We start from the raw sequence: 12,908 nt of genomic DNA, 5'->3' as shown, positions 1-12,908 counted from the left end.
TCGCAATCAACGCAGAGGTTTCTACCCATTTCCCACCTTTTTATCCTCACGAGATGCGTCTGAGGCCATGCGGGTGAATCGAGCTCGGTCCACAGCCACGGACATGCCAGATCTCTATGTATATATGGCAACAGGGTCCGCGTGCTCCATATCCTCTGTCTTCCGCCATTAATCGCGCAAGAACAGAGCTGCGATCGAGAGGTTTAATGGCGGTCGAAAGGTTGGGAGAGATTCGCGCGTTTAGGAGCACTCTAATTGCGGATGGACACGCTGCCGTGGACGAGGAGCTGCAGCTGCTGCAGCGCCAGATCGTTGGTCTGCAACAGCGACGAGGAGGGGCGTCGAGCGACTTTGAGAGGAAGCGGCCGCCGGGGGCTGCTGTCTCCGGTAGCGGGAGAATGATGGCGGTTCCTCGCAGGCGGGGTTCGGAGATTGACCGCGTTGTTGGATTTTATGTGGGTGCATGATGGATTCTTTGTTGTTGGATTTTTTGTTTTTTAGATTTATTTGTGTGTGTGTGTTTTTTTTTGGATTTGTAGGTGGAGCGGCTGCGGGATGAGGTGCGGGAGGTGTGGAAGAGGCATTGCCGGGGGCTTCTGGCGGCGGCGGAGGGGGAGGCGGCGCGGCGGTTGAGGGGGAAGGAGGCGGAGCTGGAGGCGGCGAGGCTGAGGAGCGCGGCGCTGGAGGAGAAGGTGCGGCAGCTGAGCGCGGAGGGCCAGATGTGGGTGGCTGCGGCCAGGCACCACGAGGCGGCCGTCGGCGTGCTCAGGGCGAGCTTGGAGCGGACGCTGCGGACAAGAGACGGCGAGGGATACGGTGATAGCGAGGCGGCCTCCGCCGATTCGTCGTGCCGCTTCGCGACTGAGGAGATGGGGCGTTGTGGTCGTCTGACTCGTCTCCCGCGGCGGAGCGGGTGGTGCACGGCGTGCGGCCGCCGGGAGGCGCGCGCTGTGCTGCTGCCCTGCAAGCACCTGTGCCTCTGCGAGGACTGCGAGCCTGCCGCCGGCGAGTGCCCCGTCTGCGGCGCCGTCAAGACTGACGGCTTCCAGGTCTTCACGTGCTGATCAGCTTACTTCGCCGGCGATCGACATGCACGGCCTTCGATCGAACTCATCAAATTTTGTTTTTTTTTCTTCCCATTTTTGTTAAAAGGTACTTTCTCTTCAATTTCGATCAAATATCGATCCATAGAATTAAAATTTCACGAAAACAGTTCGATGTATTTTATTAAGGAGTTGTGTTACCTCCTTTTTCAAATATCCTAATTAAAATTTAATTAGAAGATGATAAATTTATTATAGTAAAATAGAAATTAATTTTTTATAGATAAATAATATTTTTTGAAAAAAAGAATCTATCAAAATTATAAATTGATCTCATAATTTATTTCTCTTTACATAACAGGAACTATAAAGACGTTTAAGTTGTGTAATGATCATCTTTTACTATAATTGTGAGTTTGTGACGGACAATGGGATCAAATTTCAAAGGACATATATTCTCATGATAAAATTTCTTATATTCCTTAATTATTTAAGGATCAACTATAAATCAACATTATAATTTTTCTTTCATTAAATAACTCAGCAACGGACGAGATAATAACCTGAACGATCAGCTTTTTGCATCACATATATGTCAGATATTTCACGTCTCAATTGTTCATATCATAAAAAAATAAAACGGAACTTGTCTATATTTAATATTTATAATATTCTTTTAAGTTTCACCTTAATCATTTTAATTAAAATTGCACCGTTTTGAAATAGTATTGACTAAAATTCTAACATTTTAAAGAAGCTTTAATTAAAACACCACGATTAACTTTATCAAAATTTCACGTCTTATATTATTCTTGACGCAAGCTTTACAAAGGTGAAACAAATTTAATCAACACTAAATCTATCTAGCAAGACTCTGAACGATTAAAATTAAATTATAATATATACATGAAATTAATATATAGAAATGATATTATTAAAATATTCTTAATAATAAGACTCAATTTAGCATTATTATCCTAGGCTATGGTGCGACTTTTAGGTGGTGTTTGATTTAGGACTTTGGAAATGAGAGAATGGATTCATTCTCAAATCTTGTATTTGGTTGATGGGAATAGAATTAAAATTTTGAAATAAAATCCAATAGAGATATCTTTTTAATCTCATGATCTTTACCAAATCTTTCCAATGTGTGAGACTTTAATTGAACCCCAACAATCCTCCCCTCAAACGAAGGACCACCCTGACCTGGTCACCTTGACCTACTTCAGGCCTACCTGCGAGCATCCGACCACCCTGACATGCTTCGGGCCTCCTTACGAGCATCTGGTCACCCTGATCTACTTGCTTCCGCACAAGTATCTGATCACCCTGAGCTGCTCCAGGCCTCGCACGAACATCGGGTCACCCCGACCTACTCCGGGTCCACCCTCAACTTCGTTCAAGGTCGTCCCACTTGGTATCTGGTCTGGACCATGACTCTGATACCAATTGTTGTGTCAAAGGATGTCTACATATCTCCACAATGACATGATATTATCCACTTTGGGCCTAGGCCCTCATGACTTTGATCTTGGGCTCTACCCAAAAGGTCTCATGCCAATGGAGATATCTTGCATCCTTTTAACCCCATGATCTTTACCAAATCTTTCCAATGTGGGACTTTGATTGAACCCCAACATCTCTTATCACACTTTTCCTCTCTTTATTTTTTCCCATCACACATTCTCTCTCATCACATTTTCTCATCATATTTTTTCTCTTCTCAATCTCTCATGTTCTCTCATTAACTTTCTCTTTCTTTATTTTTTTCTCATCACTCTTTCTCTCTCATCATATTTTTTCTCTTCTCAATCTCTTCTATCACGCTCTCTCTCATCATTATCTCTCATCACACTTTCTCTCTCTTCATTTTTCTCATCACACTTTCTCTCTCATCATTATCTCTCTCTCATCATATGTTTATCTCACGTTCAACTTTCTCTCCTATCTAATTTTTTCTCTTATTTTCCTCTAAGGGTAAAAAAGAAATTTTGGTTCATTCTAATTGAAAATATTCAATTAACCAAACATTATTTTTAAAAATGATACCCAAGCTCATACTCATTCTCATTCCACAATACTATGATACTCATTCCGATTTCAATTCCGATTTCGATTCCTACGAGAAAATCAAACGTCATAGATTCAAATTAAATCTCATCGGAGGTATATTATATTTAGAGAATTTTAAAAAATTATGATATTAGCCTATTAGACCGTCCATTAGAATTTATCAATACTTTCCGATTTGGTGGGAGATTTTTTTTGGCATCGACTTCCAGATTAATTACATCGTAAAAACTCAATATCTAAATTATAGAGGATTATTATTATTATTATTTACTTCGGAGCACGGTGCTAACTCCCATGAAAAAAGGGTTTGAGTCTATAGCAAAGCATGTCATGTCCACGAAGTATAAATTATTTGTGATGCAAGGCAACTATCAGGATTTATCTATGCTTCTTAAATTTATCCTAATAGTTGTTAAAAAAATTTTATAGAGTTTACCAATTACTTTTTTGTTTAACCAGTTAAAAAGTTGGATAGCTTAATTATAAAAAAGAAAAAGTGATATTTATACTTACCATAATAAAACACTTACAAAATCAAATAAGAGGATTATAATTTAAATTTTAATAGAGACTAATATTAATTGATATATTATGCTTCCATTATTTCCTCCATAGATGTTCTAAGATTTATTTCATCCTATAGAGTATGGACGACATTGGATGACTCTCAATAAATCCGGATGTCTAAATAAGTCCCGGACACCTCAAGTGGCAGATGGAGAGTGATCCGAGCATCCGGATTCACTGAGACTCACCCGTGCATCACCCACGAAACGATCGTGCATGATTTTATTTTGTACGATCGTTCGATAGACGATATTGGAGGACTCTTAGTGAATCTGGGCAACCGAATTCACTGAGACACCAATAAGCCAAAGCACAGAAACGAACAATAGAAAATGGCCGCAGAGATCCAAGGATAAATTTGGTCCTAATTGCTCTCAAATTAATATATACCTTGGATCTCTGCGGCCATTTTCTATTGTTGGTTTCCGTGCTTTGGCTTATTGGTGTTTGCTGACTGCTGCTTTTGTTGGTTTGTTGCAATCTTAGGATGGAATGATGGCTAGGAGTTTAGATAATTGGTTTGTTCATTCCTAAGGGAGACCAAGTTCCTGCTTCCTAATAGGAAAGAAAAATGCCTTTTTGTTATCTATATGCCATCTAGATTTGATCTGATTCGAATTACTGTTTAAAGTTTCCTGGAAATTAAAATGCCCTTTTGTTATCCGTATGTCATCTAGATTTTGATCGGATTCGAATTTCTGTTTAAAGTTTCCTGGAAAGAAAAATGCCCTTTTGTTATCCGTATGTCATCTAGATTTTGATCGGATTCAAATTCCTGTTTAAAGCTTCCTGGATAGTACGAATCTTTTCCTTTTCCTTTTCCTTTTCCTCTTCCTTAATTCACGTTATTGCCCCTAAAACTGATCCTTTTTTCGAGCCCGAGTATTTCGCTCGCCATTGAAGTAGAATAAATAGTGGATTAGTCTCCCAGGACCAATTTTGCTTAATATGATAGATCGATAGTAAAAAATGAATATGTTAATCCTCAGTATCTCATCAATTCATTGTAAAATTAATACGGAGAAGGTAAATCACGGGCGGTTACTAGCCTTTGGAATAGTGACTAGCACATAATGGAGGTATTTACTTCGGCTTTACCCAGATTCGAACTCCATACCTCATGGTGGCAACACCTCAGACGCTAGCCACTAAATTCATCCGAGGGGACCCAATTTGACGTAATATGCTTTTAGATCAGGTTCAAAATGTGTTGGATCGCGGCGGCCAACGCGATCCAACAAGTAATATCAGAGCGAGGACGCTTCAGGAGAACTAACCGTCAATCGAAGCAAAGACGATGGCCGGACCGAACATATATCCACCGAAGTTCGAAGGGGAATTCGCTACCTGGAAAAGGCGAATGCAGGTATTTTTCAAAACCGACTTTGAATTACTTCTTATAATGGAATTTGGTTTTGTAGCACTGGAAGACAAAGAAAAATATCAATGGACGAAAAAGGAGCAGGCCGACTACGTGACAAACGACAAAACAGAGTACCATCTACTGAGTGTTCTTCCGCCACAAGAAGTCAACCGAATCGGCAACTACGACTCCGCGAAGGAACTTTGGGAGAAGTTCCTTGAGTTGCATGAAGGGGCGTCCGAAGCCAAGCTCGCAAGACGGGATCTACTTCGCAACCAGCTCATCAACCTGCGACTTTGAGAAGACGAAACAACTGCACATTTGCACTTGAGAGTCAAAGAGCTTATCACCGAACTGTCGAATCTCGGAGAAAAAGTAAGTAATCGAGATTCACTCAGGTACACACTAAATTCTTTTCCTAGAAATACGAAATGAGCATCACTAGTAGATGCCTTTTATATTTCTAAAGATTTAGAAAAAATTACTTTAGAAGAATTATTCTCGATATTTGAAGTGCATGAATCAAGATGTGCAGGTACGAAGGAGCCCAAACACAACGTTGCCTTCAAAGCATCGAGAGATGAACCTGAATTAGAGTCATCTCTCGACGACGAGGAAATGGTTATGATGGTAAGACGTTTCAAGAAACTTTATAAATCTAAAAATACTAACTATCCGCAGGGTAGAAAGAAAAGGGCGATCTGCTGCTACCACTGCAACGAAGAAGGGCACGTCAGGGACAACTGCTCCAAGCTGAGGAATAAGGATAAGGACAAAGGTAAGAAGTGTTGGTTGCTACTCGGAAAGCCTATAGGTTCCACTGTACAAAAATTTTATACAAAGATCTGAACCTTTTCCTAGCTACCATGTGTTCTTTTAAATTAAATTTTGGATCTCCTGCGGAACTTAACACGTTTGATCCAAAACTTAATCTATTTGTTCTTTTAGGTTTTGACTTGGATCTCCTGCGGAACTTAACACGTTCGACCCAAGTCTCCTTAAGTTATTAATTCCATTAAATATTAATTTCCATAAAAGGTTCCCAGTACTGACGTGGCGAGGCACATGGCCTTCTTGGATATGGGAGCAACCACCACCGACTAGACAAAACCTTTAATAGAAAGCTAATATTTAATTTCCTAAAATAACTTTAGGTTAACCAAAGAGAACAATCAAATCACAAGGAAAAGAAAGAAACAAAAGAACACAACTTCGAAAAAACATATTCGAAATTCTAGAACGTAAGCCTCTTGTATTTGGTATTATTTCCATAAATAACTATCATGATGCGGAAATAAAATTTACTAGTTATACCTTGTAGAAAAACCTCTTGATCTTCTACCGTATTCCTCTTCTAACCTCGGACGTTGTGTGGGCAACGATCAAGCTCCAAGACGAGAAACCACCAATCACCTTCTTCTCCTCCTAGCTAGGTTCGGCCAACAAAGAGGAAGCTTCACCAAGGAAGAAAAACAAAATACTAACCAAGCTCCAAGAGATGCTAGCTTTCTCTCCTTCTTCTTCTTCTTCTCCGAGTAGTATCCGGCCACCACAAGAGCTCCAATAGAAGGGTAGGGTTCGGCCACCACAAGAGGAAGAGAGGGAGAGGTTGGCCGGCCACACCAAGGAACAAAAGAGGGAGAGGAATAATAGATGTTGTGTCTTGTGAAGGCACCCTCACCCCTTCTTTTATATTCCTTGGCCTAGGCAAATTAGGAAATTTAATTACAATAAATTTTCCTTAATTTCCTTGACATGATTTAATTAAGAGAAATAAAATAAAATTTCCCCAATTAATTTCAAGTGGCCGGCCACATTATTGGAAAATAAAAGAGGACAAGTTTTAATCAACAATTAAAACTTCCTAATTTGTTTCCGGAAATTTTTAAAAAAATAAAATTTCTCTTTAAATCTCTTCATGGTTGATAAAAGGAAATTTCTATAATTTTAATTTTATCAACATGTGAATAATTTTTAAAGAAAAAAATAAAACATCTCTCCAATCTACAAATAGGGAAAGAGATCTAATCTCTTTCTTTAATCTTTTGTAGATCTTTTACAAGAGAGATATTTTAATTTTAATTCTCTTTAAAATATATCTTCCACATAATAATAAAAATTAAAATTAAATTTCTTTTTTAATTTATTTTGGCCGGCCCTACTAGCTTGGGTTCAAGCTAGGGCCGGCCACCCAATTTTATACCTAGGCCGGCCCTAGCTTGTTCCCAAGCTAGCTTGGCCGACCCCTATTGGGTAGGTTTAGAAGGTGGGTATAGGTGGGTATAGAACTCTATAAATAAGAGGCTACGATAGGAACCGAGAGGAGGAATTGGTTTTGGTCTCCCGATAAAATTAAGCATCCCGTGTTCGCCCCGAACACACAACTTAATTTTATCAATGATAATTCATTCCACTAGAGAACTATCATTGAACTACCGCACCAATCCCAAATTACATTTTTGGGCTCCTTCCTATTATGAGTGTGTTAGTCTCCCTGTGTTTAAGATATCGAATGTCCACTAATTAAGTGAGTTACTGACAACTCATTTAATTAATATCTAAGTCCAAGAGTAGTACCACTCAACCTTATTATCATGTCGGACTAAGTCCACCTGCAGGGTTTAACATGACAATCTTTATGAGCTCCTCTTGAGGACATTATCAACCTAGTATCTCTAGGACACAGTTTCCTTCTATAATCAACAACACACACTATAAGTGATACCATTTCCCAACTTATCGGGTTTATTGATTCAACGAACTAAATCTCACCCATTGATAAATTAAAGAAATAAATATCAAATATATGTGCTTGTTATTACATTAGGATTAAGAGCACACACTTCCATAATAACCGAGGTCTTTGTTTCTTTATAAAGTCAGTATAAAAGAAACGACCTCAAATGGTCCTACTCAATACACTCTGAGTGTACTAGTGTAATTATATAGTCAAGATAAACTAATACCTAATTACACTACGACCTTCTAATGGTTTGTTCCTTTCCATTCTGGTCGTGAGCTACTGTTTATAATTTATAAGGTACTAATAACATCATCTTCTGTGTGTGACACCACACACCATGTTATCTACAATATAAATTAATTGAACAACTACATTTATCATAAATGTAGATATTTGACCAATGTGATTCTTATTTCTAGATAAATGTTTATACCAAAAGCTAGGCTTTTAGTATACACTCTAACAAGAAGCTTGTCCAAAAACGTAAGGTCTTAAAGGCGACGTGGGACGATATGTCGTCCGAATCGGAAGTCGAGGCTTTCTCTGGACTTGCACTAATGGCAAGTCATTAAGACGACGACTGCGAGTCAAGCTCTTCCGAAATGAGCATCGAGAGCATCGATGAAGGGGGAGCTACGTCGGAAGATAGCAGCAGTTCAGGGGGAGACACGGACAACGAGATCGATAAGGTAAGTCAGGTACGATCTCTTCCTCCCGATAAACTATTTAAGTTTATTAAACTGTTAACTAAGGATTGCTGTAAATTAGAAAAAGAAATTAAAAATTTTAAAGTAATACTAGCTAAATCTTGCCCTTTAGAAGAGTTAGACAAATTAAAATTAGAAAATTATAATTTAAAAATATAAATAAATAACTTGAAAACCCGTGCATGCTTATCGAATACAAATGTTCGAAAATTTAATAGTCTAAATTGGTGTTTTAGATACCACAAGGGACAAATTCGGAATATCTCAAAAAGGTATGTCCCTAAGAAAATTTTAGTTAATCCTGTAAGTTGGAACCTATATTGGGTTCCAAAGTCCTGTTTAACTTGAACTTGAACTATTAATTAGATTTAGAGCTTTTAGCGAGAAAATTAAATATTAAATTTCTTTATGAGATTTTGTCTAAGAAAGTAGTTGTTGCTCCAATAACCAAGAACACCTAGTGACTCACCACTGTCTGGAAGTCAAAATATTGAAATAAAATGTTTAATTAATTTTCTGATAAAGCATCAAGATTTAAATTTAATGATGCTTTAAAAGTTTTTCAAACATTTTTTTGGAAATGTTTCAAAATATTTTTTTATACTTAGAAAAAATTTTCTTGCGTAAAATTTTTACTTAGAAAAATTCTCAAAAATTATTGCCTAAGTTAAATTTTTTCTGAAATTGTTGCTTAAAACTTAGAATTATTTTAAAGAAACTTAGAAACTTTGTTGGAAATTATTTTCAAATTTTTCTAAGTTTTAACCCTTAGATTTTTTCTCGGAACCCCATTTTTTATGTGATTAAATGGGGAAAAGGAAAAGTATAAGTTTAGGGGGAGGTGGACCAATTTTTTTCTACAATTTCTCTACCTTTTTGCACTTTATTGCAATATTAGTTAATTCTTGTTATGTCTATTTACCCTAGCTTAACTTAGGTTGCTCACATCAAAAAGGGGGAGATTGTTGGAACCCCAAGGTTGTTTTGATGTGATCAACAAGTTAAGTTAGATCCTATTGTATTTTTAACCTTGTGTCTAAGTGTCTAGGAGCTTAGGAGTACAAGAAGTCGAGCAAAAGACCCAGCTAGCGAAAAAGACGACACGGGAGGGAGCCGACGGACTCAGTGTGTCTAAGGTACGAGGTGCTGCGGAAGAGTACGCCAGCGGACGAGAAGGAGGCGGCGGTGTTCCCGAGGGACGAGAAGCCGGAGCGAAATGTTGCTCTAGAAGGCCGAAATTGGGTTCGGGTGAGTCTTATTTCTGTTGGCCGAAATCACCCAAGCGATCGGAGCCGGAGCAGAAGACCCGGACCGAGGCGAGCAGTACCGGAGCAGAGGGACTGGACCAAAAGTCAACCCTGTTGACTTTAGTGGTCCGGGCGCTTGTAGCCAATCCAGGCGCCCGGAGTTGAACTTTGACCAGGATCGCATCAAACGCGATCCGATGCGAAGGGGATAAAAGTTTATCCCCTCCTAGACGCCTAGAACCCTTCCAGGCGCCTCGACCAAGGCTATAAATACAACCTTGGTCCAGAAGCTTCTAATTAATTCCAAGCATTAGTATTCCAACACTTGTATGCTTTCTTTTAGAATTGAGCTTCTATTTCTTGTACGTCAGTGTTGTGAGAGGTTTCTCCGCCTGAATGAGATACTAGTGCGATACTTTCCTTGGATTAACAACCTCCCCGGTTGTAACCAAGTAAACATAGGGCTGTAAATAAGCCGAGCCGAGCCGAGCCGAGCCGAGCTGAGCCGAGCTTAAAATGAACCAAACTTTTGAAATGAGTGTTCAAGCTTGGCTTGGTTTATTTTTTATGAGCTTGAGCTTATTTGAAACTTGGCTTGAGCTTGGTTCGTTAATATGTTATCAAGCTCTCAATTCAAGTTTAGCTTGAGCTTGGTTCGAGCTTGACTTGAGCTTGGTTTGTTTAGATGTTATCAAACTCTCAATTCAAACTTATTTAATTGTTTGAAACTTTTAGTTGTTTGATTGGTTATTGAGTTTGATAATTTAAATTTATCCATTTTATTTTTATGGTTTAGTTAGCATATTGAAAAGAGTTTTATTAATGAATATAGTTCATGAACATTATTCATGAACGTTGTGTTAGATTGATGAGTTTCGCTAGGGGGGTGAATAGCGATTTAAAAATTTAGAAAGAGTACGCAGCAGAAAGAATAAACGAAAAGAAAGAGCAATGCTAACAAGGTCGTTTTTTACTTGGTTCGGAGCCTTCGGTGACTCCTACTCCAAGACCCGCACTCGTTAAGTGCTTTCATTGGGCAATCCACTAGCAATTCGAAATGAGTATTACAAGTAAGAGTACAATTGCTTTTAAGAAAATAATACCGACAATAAGAAAAAGACAACAGAAACACTTTGTCGGAGAAGCGTCGCAGGAGCACAAGAGAGAAGATCGTTCGTTATTGTAGTGACTCCAACCTTTACCCTCCTTATATAGGAGGTTCGGGACGCCTCGATCCCTTCGGCGCCCTGAATATGACGTAGCCGAGCCAACCAGGGATCTCCACATGGTGAGGCGACGTTTGTGGATAAATCTTGCCTCCGGGCGCCCAGACCCATGTTTTCCGGCAGCTTCCACCTGCACGAAAACGTTAGTCTGAGACAATTATTGTTGGTGCGGTTAGCACTAACGGTCTAATTCAGGTTTTGATGAATGACAAATCAGGTTAAGTTAGGTGTGTTGTTGTCTGACACCTTTATCAAGTGTGCAGGAAAAGTCCAGCTAGGTCGACGGGCTGACCGGATAGCTGGCGAGAAGTCCAGCTAGGTCGACGGGCTGACCGGATAGCTGGCGAGAAGTCCAAGCGGGTCGACGGGCTGACCGGACGCTTGGCGAGAAGTCCAGACGGGTCGACGGGCTGACCGGACGTCTGGCAGGTAAGTGAGGTAAGTCACTGGAGGGGAGTGACTGCGAGGACGCGTTCCCGGGTAGGGAACATTAGGCGTCGATCCGGCTTAGATCCATTTCGGATATCTAAGTCGAGATCGTGACTAGATTCCGGTCTCGGAAAGACGGAATCTAAGTCATACTTTGCTTATCGATAAAACTGTGCTAACATTCTTTGCTGCAGGGTACATTTGCCTCGGACTAACCTTTTCTTGCAGGAGAAGGACTTTCTGGAGAAGAGGGGTCCGGGCGCCCGGAGGGGATCCGGGCGCCCGGAGGTCCCGGCGCCCGGAAGGGATCCGGGCGCCCGGAAGGCAAATTTCATCCAGCCGAGTTGTCGCCACGTGGAGCATCATGGTTTGTGCAGCTACGTCACATTCCAGGCGCCCGGGACAGCATATAAAAGAAGCCCCAGGCAGGAGCTTCAGAATCAATCATCAACTGAGAACTTTCGACTGCTGGTCCCACTGCTCTACGTTCCTGCGACGCTAACAAAGCTCCGACAAAGTGCTTCTTCGTTTTTGGTTAATTTTCTTGTCGGTATTACTTTGTTTCATTAAGCATTTCCTGTATTCATTCTGTAATTATATTCGAATTGCTAGTGATTGCCCAACGAAAGTGGTCAAGGACCACGGGCCTTCGAGTAGGAGTCGTCACAGGCTCCGAACGAAGTAAAAAACAACTGTGTCTACTTTACTTTTCCGCTGCGCTAATACTCTATATTTTCGAATCGATATTCACCCCCCCTCTATCGAACCTATCGGTCTTACAAGTGGTATCAGAGCAGGTACCGCTCTGATTTGGTGCAACCACCAATCAGACAGGGGGTGAAATATTTTTTAATTCCAAACTGATATTATTATCTTTTTGGAAGATTTTTTTTCGTTACACTTAGAATTTCTATTTTTTCCCGCACTGCTAATCCAAGACGAAGTCTTGGAATTTTTTTTCTAGTTAATTTAGTGTGTGCAGGATAAGATGTCTCAACAAGAAGGCTTCAGCACAGTTCGTCCTCCCCTATTCAACGGGGATGATTTTTCGTACTGGAAGAGAAGAATGGAGGTCTACATGAAGACAGACTACGACCAATGGATGAGCGTCACAAAGGCTTATAAAATTCCAGTAGACAACTCCGGGAAAATAATAGACCCTGAAGAATGGACAAATGATTTAAAGAAAAAGGCATCAATGGAGAACAAAGCCATCAACACTCTACACTGCGGACTAACACGAGAAGAACTGAACCGGGTCGGACCGCATGAAAACGCTAAGGAGCTCTGGGATAAACTGATCGAGCTGCACGAAGGAACAAGCGACGCGAAGGTAACAAAAAGAGATTTGCTGTTAAATAAAATTTTTAATATAAAAATGCAGGAAGGAGAAACGGCAAGTCAGCTCCACGCGAGGATCAAAGATATCCTCAACGGTCTCCACGCGATAGGACACCAAATGGAGAACCGAGACTTAATAAGGTACGCGTTAAATGCTTTTCCGCGAAAT

General features: G+C 40.2%; 1 protein-coding gene across 1 annotated transcript; it reads left to right on the top strand.

Annotated features, from left to right (window-relative positions):
* Positions 1-83: 83 nt before the first annotated feature.
* On the top strand, positions 84-1,205 carry LOC122025086 (probable BOI-related E3 ubiquitin-protein ligase 3). Its single transcript, XM_042583847.1, has 2 exons — positions 84-455; positions 540-1,205. Exons 1-2 carry the CDS (start codon positions 117-119, stop codon positions 1,062-1,064), a joined length of 864 nt encoding a protein of 287 aa, XP_042439781.1. The 5' UTR covers positions 84-116; the 3' UTR covers positions 1,065-1,205.
* The last annotated feature ends 11,703 nt before the right edge of the window (positions 1,206-12,908 follow it).

Source organism: Zingiber officinale, chromosome 9B (assembly GCF_018446385.1).
Source record: "Zingiber officinale cultivar Zhangliang chromosome 9B, Zo_v1.1, whole genome shotgun sequence".
Lineage (NCBI taxonomy): Eukaryota > Viridiplantae > Streptophyta > Magnoliopsida > Zingiberales > Zingiberaceae > Zingiber > Zingiber officinale.
This window is presented reverse-complemented; position numbering and strand designations above follow the sequence as displayed.